This window comes from Bacillus rossius, chromosome 7 (assembly GCF_032445375.1).
Source record: "Bacillus rossius redtenbacheri isolate Brsri chromosome 7, Brsri_v3, whole genome shotgun sequence".
Lineage (NCBI taxonomy): Eukaryota > Metazoa > Arthropoda > Insecta > Phasmatodea > Bacillidae > Bacillus > Bacillus rossius.
The window spans coordinates 46,237,079-46,250,368 of record NC_086335.1 but is presented as its reverse complement, the minus strand read 5'-3'; the positions used below and the strand labels follow the sequence as shown (position 1 = coordinate 46,250,368).

Below are 13,290 nucleotides of genomic sequence, written 5' to 3'. Positions count from 1 at the left end.
TAGGGCCATGAAAATTTCGCTAAAAGATCCCGAGAGTAGCTGGAAGTTAAAACACTGTAGCATCGTCTGTGTTTCGTGATTGGGTGAGTTACTTTGAGGTGCATGTCGATTGTTACAACAACCAATCACACTAATTCAGTGTGGAAGCAAACTCGTCCTTAGTGGCTCGTGCAAACAAGGCAACGACTTCTCTCGCAGACGGCCGCCAATCACAAGGAAGAAACCGCTGGTGTGGGTATACCTTGTTGCAGTCTAGTAGGCGTTCAGATTTTTTCGCGAAAATTTCCTGCCCCTACTTATTATTTATGTAACTATCCTAACACAATCAACATTTAATTTTAGTTACTCCCACCAGTTTGGTGGAAATGTGGTTCTGGCGTTATTTATCACATTTACCCCCCCCCCCCAATCCACCAACACGTCATCAACGGCCGAACTACAGGCCTTCTACAGGCCTAACACGTCTGAGACATAATCCTACTTGACTGACAGCAACTACGATGTTGCGCTCTGTGGACATACTTAAGAGCACGTTATATATTATTATATTAATATATTAAGTAAAGAAATCGGTATACGAATTATTTGACATGGGTGACCGAATTTTGCCGAAGCTACAAACAGTAACATAGTCTAAAAGAAAAACGGCCTGGACATGAAAAAAAAAAAAAAGAATAACTGATGCCTATAACTAGCAGGGATTGGGACTGTTCGCGTATTCATGGATTCAAATTTGAATGAAAAATGTTTATCGTTTGTTCATTGAATTCTGTCCTTGCGAGTAAAACACTTCGTTACTAGCTTCATTATGAATTAGAGTGGTTTTTTTTTAGGATACTTCACGTGTGAACCGTTCATAAAGAAAAAAAAGTTGAAGAGACTTTTTAAATCGATTCAAAACTAGTTTTTTTTTGACTCTGCTAATAAAGTTTCGTGTTGTTTTGTGTTTTGAGTAATAGGAAGATACAGGAACATTTCGCGGATTCATTTCTTGATAGGCTAGAATTCAAATTCGTTCTACTTCATATTGCTTCAGTGATCGGACCACAGGGCTCTGAGCCAATGAAAAACCCTCAACAAAATAAGTATCGAATCACAAGTAACTCCAATGAGCAGGTGTTATTTTATCAATTGCGTATAGGATCGTGGAGTCTATCCTAAAGGTATTTGAAAACGCGAAATTTTCCAGTCCCTAGTAATGGGCCTAAAAATTGCATACAGTTTTACCGGGACGATTGCTTGCTCGAGTTTGTTTATTAATCATATTTTAATTTATTGAGTCTAATATAGTAAGTTTTATTTATTGAAGAATTGAGCTATTTCTGAACATTTCTTCCTGAAGACTTAAAAAAATCTTTCAGGATTGCTTTTTTTTTTTTGGTTGTCTTCTCCACAGCAGCACGCGACGTCATGAAGACAAAGACTGGCCCGCGTCGCGATAGTAATGCAACCTTAATGACTTCGCAATCGATTCGGGTCACGAGTATCGATTCGCGAGTGGTCGATGCTTCACAACCTCGTAACTGTGAAGGAACACTGCGGGTTACGAACTTCCTTTCGAATATACAATTTTGTGGAATGAAAAAGGAAATTATGCCTACTTAAAGCTATCAGATTTTAAAAACTTCAATTAGTTTCTATTTCGGGAGTTGTTTTAACAACCGGTTATTTAAAAAAACACATTATATGCCCGTCACTAATTCAAACCTCGGCGCGAACCTTTCACTAGTATTCTTAGAGCGAGGTTTGCGTTCGCATGCGGCGATTAATCGATAGTAATCGATCGGAGGCGTGCACGGCCAGAGAGTAGGAACTGACTCACTCAGATATCGTACTTTTTGTTCTAGCGGATTTAGACGAGTGAACATTGCCGAAGCTACGCTTAGCGTCTTCCTACGAATTTATTCGAATTTATGTTTTAATAATAATATTAGCATTTATGTAGGGGAGACCGGGGCTGGTTGTAACAGGGGCAGGTTGTAACAGGGCGAATAGTTCCACGACCAGCCACAAGAGCTTATCATCGTTTCAGCCATCAAGGCACATTATGATGCCTTCAGTGCGAGTGGTAACACTGTGGCAGTCGGACGATTTCACTGGCGACAAGAAGGAAAATTTTGTTTTTGGACGAGGTAAGTAAATATTGTTTGTTAGACTGACATGCGTATTGTACGTAATGTATAGGGAGTTTAGAAAATGTCTTCGGGGCAAAATAATCTCCTAAGCTTTAGGTTCTGATATGTTCTGTTGGCATTGGAAACAAATACAAACTATATGGTAAAATTAAATGTGTTCTATAATGATGTCACATGGGGTAGGTTGTAACAGCGAAATTAATCTGTTACAACCTGCCCCACGTACTGTTACAACCTACCCCGTGACCACGTTTACCTAATTTATTGTTCCTTTTAAGTCTTTTATGAAAGAAAAAAAATACATTTTAAACGGTTTTATCTTGTAGATGTAATTAATAACTTCCAGTCAAATTTTAATTTCAGACGCGTAACTACAAAAGAAAAACCGACAAAGGAAAATATTCTATTGACATGTTGGAGAAAGCAGCTGAAGTTGTAAGAGAAGGAAGATCTGTTAGGCATGCTGCGAAAACGTACAACATCTGCCATGTGACACTTGGGAGGTACATAAAAAAGAAAAACAAACGTAAGTTGCATTCATTAATGAATTTTCTTGATTACATCTGCTTGATTTCTAACATAAATACGTCTCAACAATGGGTTGTAAACGTTTTTTATTGTATTAGTACAAAAATATGGTTTTGCGTAGTTTAGATTTTCTTATGTGAAAACAGGAGCAAAATTAACATAGGCCTGTATGGTTTTTCTATTGTTTCAGGTTTAAATGCAGTCGATATTAATTTTCGAGAGGAGTGGAAACCTTTGGCTGGTTATTATGGGAACAGACAGGTATTTACACCTTTGCAAGAGATCGCTCTTGTTTCCTACATAAAAACATGTTCTGACATATATTTTGGACTCACTCCACGTGATGTACGTCATCTTGCATTCTTATGTGGGAAGAAGTATAATGTTCCCATGCCAAACACATGGAGTGACAAAGAACTAGCAGGTGCAGATTGGCTCTCTTCCTTTTTAAAGCGCCACCCAGACCTTTCCATTCGGACTCCAGAGGCAACTAGTTTGGGAAGGGCTTCTAGTTTTAATCGTGCCAACGTTTCCAAATTTTTTGACAAACTCTCTGAAGTTTATGATCGCCATTCTTTCACAGCTAATGACATTTGGAATGTAGATGAGACCGGGGTCACTACTGTCCAGAATCCTTCAAAAATCGTAGCAAGAAAGGGGGTAAAAAAAATTGGAGCAATGACATCATCTGAACGAGGGCAGTTAGTTACTCTAACTGTAGCAGTAAATGCTGCTGGAAATGCTATCCCTCCTATGTTTATTTTTCCTAGGGTAAGGTATTATGATCACTTCATCAGAGATGGTCCAACTGGATGTATAGGTGCTGCAAATAAGTCTGGCTGGACTACGGAGGTAGAGTTCTTGCTTTTTCTTAAGCATTTTGTTTCTTGTATTCGTTCGAGCCCAGAGAAACCTATCCTCCTCCTTCTAGACAATCATCAGTCGCATTTAGCTCCTGACTGTTTAGATTTTGCCAAAGAAAATGGCATTGTAATGTTATCGTTCCCACCTCACTGCACTCATCGCCTTCAGCCACTTGATCGAAGTGTTTTTGCCCCACTCAAAAAACAGATCAATACGGCAATGGATGCATGGTTGAGGAACAACAAAACACCAGAGAGCACAGTTAAGCCTATGTCAATCTATGATATTCCCTCAATCTTAAAGATAGCTTTTCCCACTGCCACAACGCCAAGAAATATCCAACAAGGATTTGAGAAATGTGGAATACATCCTTATAATAGGGAAATATTTCAGGATGCCGATTTCGCTCCTTCGTTTGTGACAGACAGGCCTGATCCAGACTTAGCACCAAGTTGTTCACACGATGTGTCCAGGGATTCACAAGGAACACCAGTTCAATCATTTTCTAACTGTTCCCACACACCAGAGAAGTTTTCTCCAGAAGTGGTTCTACCTCTTCCTAAAGTCGCTCCAAGGAAAAGGAAAGGAGGAAGAAAGACCAGGAAAAGTGCCATTTTGACGGATACTCCAGAGAAGAAAGCCATTGAAGAAGAATTTGCGAAACGAGGAACACCAGGCTTGATTAAGAAAAAAGGGAATGTATCACAAACGCGCATGCCTGCAAAATCCACGCCCAAACGTTCTCTAAAACGAAGATCAGCAGAGTGCAGCTCATCAGAGGAAGAAAGCGAGTGCTTTTGTTTAGTGTGTTTGGAATCATTCTCTACAAGCAAACCAGGAGAGGAGTGGGTTCGTTGTCTAAACTGCCAGTTATGGTCGCATTTTTCTTGTGCAAAAAAATCTAAAATGTATATTTGTCATAATTGCCAATCAGATGAAATCTCTGAGTGAGGACCACTGTTCATTTAATATTTGACAAACTGAAGTTAAACAATTGAAAAAATAATAATTTTTGTTGAAATATATTGTATAAGTAGTAATTTGTTATAAGTAATCCTAGTAAAAATTATATTTTACCTTGTAGTAATGTTGTTACAACCTACCCCAATGTGTGTTACAACCAGCCCCGCCTCGGGGCAGGTTGTAACACTTTACACTTCCGAGGTTTTAGATTTGTACAGAAAAATATGCTAGAGGAAAATTTATGTAAAAATTGTTTTGTAAAAGTAGAATAACTACTGAATAAGTTAGCTCAGTCAGAAGTGCCGTTTATGTTATCCATGATCAGATAAAAAATAAAATAGCGAAACTGTTACAACCAGCCCCGGTCTCCCCTATTATATAAAAATTGAAAAAATTCACCCCTTACTGTATAACAGATTCTTAGATAATGATTTAGCTGTCAGACTACAAACTGTTTCGATCGAGATCAAATTAAAATTATCTACATTTAATCCTTGAAAAATCTGGTAATAAATCGGTGTAGTGTAGACGACTCAAACGTCGACCTTTTGGCAAGAGTTCCGTGGCCATCGCATCCCGAGATTTTGGCACCTTACGTGAAAACACTTCCGCATTTCGCCAAAAATAAAACATACTCCCTTCTTCCCTCTCCCCCTTCCCCACTTTGTGGTAGACGTACCTATATGCCGTGCACTTCTAAAGCTCTTCTTTTTTATAATGGCATGAGAAACAGAGGAGGTGGGGAAGAGAGAGAGTTTGAAACTGGAGTAGGAAGTCTTCAATTTTGCCTATCTCAAATATAAATTAAGGGACTGAAACATTTGACACAGCTCCTAACAGTTTGACTGCAAACACTTTGCAGCCGCTCGGTCATTGACCTTCTCATCCAAGATAATGTTTATTTCCAAGTGGATTAGGCAGCGACTGGTCAAGAGTTCTGACCGCCCCAGGCTAATTATTAGGACGCGCCCCCGCCAGGTGTGTGTGTTACGGTCGGTTTAAAAAGTAGTATATTAGTTTTGACTTTGTTTACTAGTGTGAAAAATTTTAACATGGTTCATACTACCTATAAAAGTTTTCAGATTGATCTGCAAGCGAAACTAACGTTGTCCTTTAATCTGCACGACATTCAACCTTAGGGTGGCAAACCATTTTTTTTAGCTGACCGTACATAGGCCTAATGGAAAAGCACCTCACGCATTATACGACCAAACTCATGGCAAGTGACTGCAGGCTACCAAGTATAAAACCAAATCCATGTCGTGTTTGGCCGCATGACTTGTATTGGCTGCAATTATGCTAGATTAATAGTGCATGCGAAGACACGATTTCAGCGCCCCCCCCCCCCTCCCTCCGATTATCACGCCCTAGGCTGCAGCTTAATTAGCCTAAGGGTTAATCAGGCCATGAGATTAGGTGATACTTTGATGCACTCATTCGCGCTAGATGATATTTACATGAAAAGTGTTCTAACTGTACATGATTCACCCATTCCATTTGCTGTGGGTTTGTTACTTGGCGTGTCCGTAAGACATCCTTAAAAATCTATGTTTCGATCACAAATGTGGCAAGAAAACTCAAGTGCTTGATACACATATCCTACCATTACAGGAATTCATGACACCTCTTCGTCTACGAGTAAGTTCTATGTAACAAATGTAAGGCGTCTAAGGCACCCGCTGCAAAATGACGGATATAACAAACACTTTAATTTAATGTACACGAAATATTTATTAAAAATTCAATTTCTTTTAATATTATGAAAATGAAAATAATTTCTGATATATATATATATGCGTTTGTGTGAAATAATTTTAAAAAATCAGCAAAAATTTTTAATGGAGAAACTCTTAAAAAATTGCATTGCGTGTTGATTGTCTTTGGTCATTCAAAAATCTTCCTTGCTGTGCATTCGATTCAAAATACACCAGGATGGCAACCATATTGGCAGTGCAAATTCGTATGAAGGTGCTCAAATGAATAGAGTTCGCAACTACATTAGCATGCTACAATTAAAATGTGCCTTAACATATATTCAAGATCAATTTAAGTTTATCATTAGAGCTGGAAAAGTGACACAACAGCGGACGGATAAACGCCGAATTAAAATTTATTTTAGTGATTATTCGGACTATACCCAACGAACTTGGATAACGCTAAGTTAACTCAGGTAAACCTAGGTTTACTTATTCTTCTATAATTAACCGTAACATATTTATGCATCGGTGATAAAATTTGGCAAGAATTGACTGTTCTAATTTTAATTTTCTCTCAAAACGAAAAAAAAAAAAAAATCATACAGTAAATCGCTTGGTTACTTCGTAGCTACATGAACATTATTTTTACATACTGAACAAATGAAAATATTTTTTTAATCCCGTAATTATTTTGTTAGATTTTAATTCTACGAAAAATTCACACAATCCAATCATTCTTACCATGAGACAGACTATTCTTATAATGTTCTTTCGCAATGACCCGATTGTTACATCAAATTTCATACATTTTTTTTTCTGCAGGAATGTAAGTAAAAGTTTGTTGACTTTAAATTAACTCCAACACGATTTTTTTTTTTAGTGAGGCAGTTAAAGGTTAAGCAAAAATTTCGAACAAAAAAAATGAACGGGAAAGACGAGGAATTTTAATTAATAATGTGTAGAAATATTCCTTGGTGAAGCCGCAGGCTACCTTGCGCTGCTGCTTGGTCACGTGGGTTGCGGCGCTCGCATTAAACTTAAACACCGCACAGAAGCGTCTTCCGTCAGTTCCGAAAACCTTTCTCCCCCCGGCTCCGAAGGAAATTTATCACGGGGGGGCTCGCGCGGGGAGTCGTGTTGGCACCGCTGAAATTAAATTCGCGCAGTTGCAGGCACTGCGCGAAGTTGCCTGGCGAACTTGGTGGGAGGATACGTACTGCTCCCTCGTGGAAGCCCAAGTTGCCGGCAGTTTGCCGGTTCGGCATGGTTGGGGCTGCGATGAAGAGGGGGGGGGGGGGCTAAATGAGAGAGGGGGGCGTCGAGGTTAGTTACGGAGGAGCGAGAAATTACGGCGAACAAGCCATATCGACCGACCCCCAGGCATTGGCCACAGGCATCAAGGGATGAGACTAATGAGTGATCACACGGACGTAACGCGTGTACCTTTTTTTCTTTTATCCGCCCGACCGAGGCGAGTGTCGGATAGCGGCGATGACGCACGGGCTCAGCCGGTCCGACGGAAAAAAAACATGTTTCTGTACATTTTACAAAAGATTACTTTGGAAACCAGTTGCCAAGAACCAGTTTTTTTTTAAATATTACAAGAAAAAAAATTGGTTGTCTGTAAAGTCGGTTTACGGACGATACTTTAACGTGACGTCATAACAAAACATCGATGATATGATTGCATACTTTTATGAATAAAATTGGATCATTTTTATTTTAATAAAAAAGAATAAATACTTGAAATTATACTAGTAATCAGATTTTTAAAATGCATGAATAACTAACCTTTATTGCCGAAATTGATGTTGTAATAAGCAATGAAACCACATTAACTTCACTTTATAAACAGTCGACGAAACAGTTCACGTGTAGATGTAAGTTGTGTGCTGCCGCTGTCTTTCTTCTCCTAGGACGCATAGGCCAATCGAGTGGAAAAGAGATAGATGCGGCGCAAGCGTACAATGAGCGTAACGGGATACAGCGTAACGGAACAATGAGCGTAACGGGACACAGCGTAACGGAAAAATGTGCGTAACGGGACACTTTTTCGAGCGTGCAGCCGGCGTTCATCGATTTATTAGACGTTGTCACGTCAAAAATTGTTTGTAACTTTGTGCAACACAAACATAGTTATTTTGCATACCTATGTGAAATATGTTTCTAGAGATAATACTGTGTATTTATTACGAATATTGGCGCATATTATTTGTTCAAACCATGGAAAAGATATTCGAATATTAATCAATTTGACTTTATTTAATTTTCTGGTGCTTATTATGCGTGCAGCTAATACTGGAAAGCTATTCGGGGAACGGTTAGCAAATAACTATAACTATTGGAGGTCCTGGAACAATGCAAAGCATCAATGTCTGTTCGGATAAGAATCCTAACCCAGTATTACTGCGAACAATATTTTCTGGTGATACAATTGTTTTCACCTATAGTACCTACCAATTTTGAAATATCTTTAATTTTACGTGAATATTTCTGTTCGATTTGCAAAAAAAAAAAAAAAAAAAAAAATTCCTTCCAAAGCAATATAAAAACAAAATTTTCTCTCCTGTTGTATGTCTTAAAGTTTAATACATATTTATATAGATGACTAGCTGCCCGACCCGGCTTCGCACGGTTGTATTAATTTGGGGGGGGGGGGGGGATGAGACCAAATCTCTTATTTACAGTTATAATAAATGAAATAAAATTAAAATTAATTAATTTTGACAAAAACTTAATACAACAATACACGCGACGTTGTCATGGATACGAAGTACCCACTGTTTCCCGGGCTTAAACACCAATCAACATTGATAATCAGTTTATTATAAAGACCATTAAACCGAAATTAAAACCATCCTATCTCTCAAGTTGGAAAAAAATTACACTTAAATGCCAATTTTCTTTGAAATCGGTTGACTTGGTGAAGAGTTTACTGGAAACAAACATCAGGACACTGGATTTATATATATATACTTGCTGACCGACCCAGCTTCGCACGGCTATAGTAAAGGGAAAAAATCAAAGTTGCCATGGAGACGAATTAAGCGTCAACAGTGCTACAGCCGTTGCCATGGTGATTTTCTGCCAATTCATACATACATCCCATTAGAAAACTCTAAAATTATAAGATTAAGACCATTAATCGAAATAAAAACTATCCTATCTCTCAAGTTGGAAAATATTACACATAAATGCCAATTTTCATCGAAATCGGTTAAGTGGTTTAGGAGTCCATTGAGGACAAACATTGTGACACGAGATTTATATATATTAAGATGTCTGAATTGTTGATCAGTTTTTTTATTTTATTTCCAACATAGGATTCCGTATTTTCAGAATAGTTTTTAGACATTCAACGCCCGGTGCAGATTCTTCAATGCACTCAAGGGCCTTGAATTACCTCTTTATCTTCATTGTCTGCCATATAATGTTATAGTTTACAGTCAAATTTCATAGTTGCTCTGCGCACAATGAGAAAAGCCTGCGCGCCAGTCCACAGACACCGCGCTGCAAGCAACAGCGAGCGTCGCGCAATACCCCGTCTCACGAACACCAATACACCCCTGACTATGCGATTAACATTTCCCCGTGTGCCGGAAGGATATGAAAAGAATAGAAAACTTGCAGCGTTCGAGAGTGAACTTTCTTAAGGGGCGCAGTTTGGTCGTGGTGTGTGTGTGTGTGTGTGTCGGTGGGGCGGGATGATAAGCGCGACGCTCGCTGGTGCTTCTAGCGCGGTGTCGCCTCTTGAGCTGGCGCGCAGTGTTCTCGTCGTCCATAGGACAACTGTGACTTTTGAGGGGCGACCTCAAACATTATATGGCATAGAAGTGAAGGTAAATGTGTAATTCAAGTACCTTAAGTGTTTTCAAGAATCTCTACCGCTTTTTTATACCTGAATATTACTTTGAAAAAAGAAAAGTTTTTTTTTTAGCCATTTTAACTCTTCTAAAAATACAGTTCAAAAAAATTAATCCTAAATCAAAACTAATTTTTGGCCCTCAGCGAATTCTAAAATGCTTTTCGCAAACAGACTTCACATATGATTTCTAGTATACTAGTGAAAATGGTTTATGATTGTCGTGTAGGAATTTTGGCAGATCGTGCGCGAAAGAAATGTTGACTTAAGACTCTACAGAGATTGTTGGTTATATGTTATATTTTTCCCTTAAGAATTATGGGGAGCACGGCAGAATGTGTTTTTGGCGCGAAATAATGTTTCGTTGGGAAGGCATGCAGAATTACTGGCATCGTGTTAAGAAATGATAAGACAAACTGTAAATCCATTATTTTATGGTGATTCGGAATATATAGGCCTATATATATATATATATATATATATATATATATATGAACTAGTACGTATATATTAAAGTAAAATAAATATCTTCGATTCTGTTTTGTGAACTTCCTCGCCCGTTTTAATTGTAACTAACTAATTCAATCATGTATATAAATAAACATGTGCTAGCCGGCGCGGCGTACATGTTAAGTTTATAATGCTTAAGTTATTCAATCGTAATCCCACCTTTACTGAGAGAGCGTGTGAGAGAGTGAGTGAAAGAGAGAGAGGAGTGTGAGATGACGGATAAAGAAAAAAGGGAGGAAGGTGGAGGAAGGAAGGAAGAACGCAAACAAGGGACGAGGAAGGCTTTGGCTGCCTTGCCTGCCGGCGCTCTTGCAACTCGAAGGCGGGCATGTATTAGGCGAGCAGAAGTCGAGAGGAGGTGGAGCACAACACGTTCGCGCGGTTTCTTTACGAATTTTTTCACCGACCCATTCTCCTTCCTATCCTGGACGCCCTTATGTATGCTTGCCTGTCTAACGTCTCTCGTCTCGCCCGTTACAGTTCGTTTTTAAAACATCGTCCTTTTAAGCTTGCCTCTTTCAGTGGCGATCCTAGACATTTTGAAAAAAAAAAAAAAAAAAAAGAAAAAAAAACTTTAACTCTTTCAAACAAAAATTTTAAGTAAATTCGGAACTTAAGTTTGGAATATATATATATAGTTTGGCTAATTTATCTTAAGAAATTTTGATATTCTCTCCCGATACGGTAGCCTACTGGGACTACACAAAGCCCGACTAAGAATTCGAACCCAGTATTACCATAAACAATATTTTTTTGTAGTGATGTAAATGTACAAGTATCTGTAATTTTACGTGAACATTTCTGTTGCATTAACAAACAAACAAAAAGAGTTAACAGTGTCGGGAAACGTCCGGTCGTCTCTGTACTTCGGTGCCCTTGCTTTTTCGTCGGGGGCGACTGAATTGTTGCCCCTTGGAAGGGCAGTCCATCAGGATATATTTAACAGTGGTGTTTTTGAAAGGTTGTCTGAATTGTTGCCCCTTGGATGGGCAGCCCTTCAGGATTTTTCTGACAATGGTTAGTTTGTAAAGCGACTGGAATGGCAGCCCTTCCAGTATCTTAAAATGTGTCTATTTTCGTAATTTTATGTTCCTGAATTGTTGCCCCTTGGAAGGGCAGCCCATCAGGATTTTTCTGACCGTAGTGTTTTTGAAAGGTTGTCTGAATTGTTGCCCCTTGGATGTGCAGCCCTTCAGAATTTTTCTGAAAGTGGTTAGTTTGTAAAGTGACCTAACCTAACCTAACCTAACCTAAACTAAACACTGTCAGAAAAATCCTGAAGGGCTGCCCTTCCAAGGGGCAACAATTCAGCTCCCCCGTTCGTCGGATAGTTCGCGGCGGGGTATTGCAACTCGGGGACGATGATCACTAAGGCGTGCCCGGGACCCGCCCACGTGTTGGTGTCTGCCGTCGGTTTTACACGCCCTCCCCCCCCCCCCTACTACCTGACACCCAACGGCACGCTGTCATCTTGTTTACACCCCTCTTGCGCCCCAGGGGAGGGGCTGCATCGCGGGTCGGTTAACTTCCGCAATCACTTACCTTCGCAGGGATGTTTGCAGCTTAAAGGCTCCGCCCACCCGGACACACACACGGTGTGCAGAGCTCCAGGAAAAACAACGCGATTCCGAAACTACTTAACATATCCGAGTGGGGTCTGATTACGAAAAGCTTGTAAGAGTTCGGCGAGGGCCGAAAATTACTTTTGATTTCGGATTGAGTTTTTAAACTCTATGTTCAGAAGCGTTAAAATGGCTAAAACGCATGTTTTCAGAGTAATTTTTAGGCGTAAAACAACCAGTACAGATTCTTGAAAGCACTTGAGTGACTTGCATTACACCTGTCTCTTCATTTCTCGGCCATATAAATATTACGATCAACGCTCAAATTTCACAGTTTTCCTGTAACGACGAGATGACTGTGCGCCAGTTCAGAGCCTTGCGCTTAGAGGCGATACCGCGCTAGAAATACCATCGAGCGTCGCGCTTATCACCGCCTCACCAACACACATACACCCCTGATGAGGCGGGCCCCTTAGAGGCCCGACTAGAGTCAAGGGTGTGCTTGTGCTAGTGTGGTGGGATGGTACACTGTCAGAAACTAATAGCATATTTACGTACTTTTAAACGAAGAATTAACCTTAAATGAACAAACAGTTCTTCGAAATATCATATAACTGTATCTTCTTAGAAACCACACCGGTGATCAAACTTCCAAGTTCTGAGTTTCGTCGTAAACAAGGTAATATTGCTCACGCGGAAGAACAAAAAAAAAAAAAAAAAAAAAAAAAAAAAAGAAATTGATGCACACTCAAAGAGTTTCTGAATGTTTTGTTAATACAATAGGATTTTTATTGTTGATACATGTTCAAAGTGAGTGAAATCAGCACCCGTAAACTTACGAAGCTAGCCGTAAATTTACGAAGAACGCTGGATAATTTGTAACCAGCGTTTTTGCAGTTTAGAAACAGTTTGAAATTATTATTTTTATTATGAAAGTGACTTTTTTTTAACGACGGAAATTCTAATTCATACCTACTTATCATAAAACGTGGTCAAGCATCATTTCTGCAATGTTTTCGGCATAACGTTATGGTAATGGTGAGGTTAAAAAGTGTCTTCAACTACGTCACCGCAAGTCTTCTCCTGACAATTCCTAGCCAGAGATTAGGAAATGATACAGATGGAGCATTAGCCGTCAGACGTGACGTTGGTTCCCCCCCCCCCCCCTC

At 39.4% G+C, this 13,290-nt stretch overlaps 1 protein-coding gene across 1 annotated transcript; it reads left to right on the top strand.

Moving 5' to 3' along the window:
- The first annotated feature begins 2,074 nt into the window (after positions 1 to 2,074).
- LOC134534452 (uncharacterized) lies at positions 2,075 to 4,499 on the top strand. The gene is made up of 3 exons (XM_063372921.1): positions 2,075 to 2,132; positions 2,499 to 2,661; positions 2,854 to 4,499. Exons 2-3 carry the CDS (start codon positions 2,547 to 2,549, stop codon positions 4,476 to 4,478), a joined length of 1,740 nt encoding a protein of 579 aa, XP_063228991.1. The 5' UTR covers positions 2,075 to 2,132; positions 2,499 to 2,546; the 3' UTR covers positions 4,479 to 4,499.
- Positions 4,500 to 13,290: the final 8,791 nt, after the last annotated feature.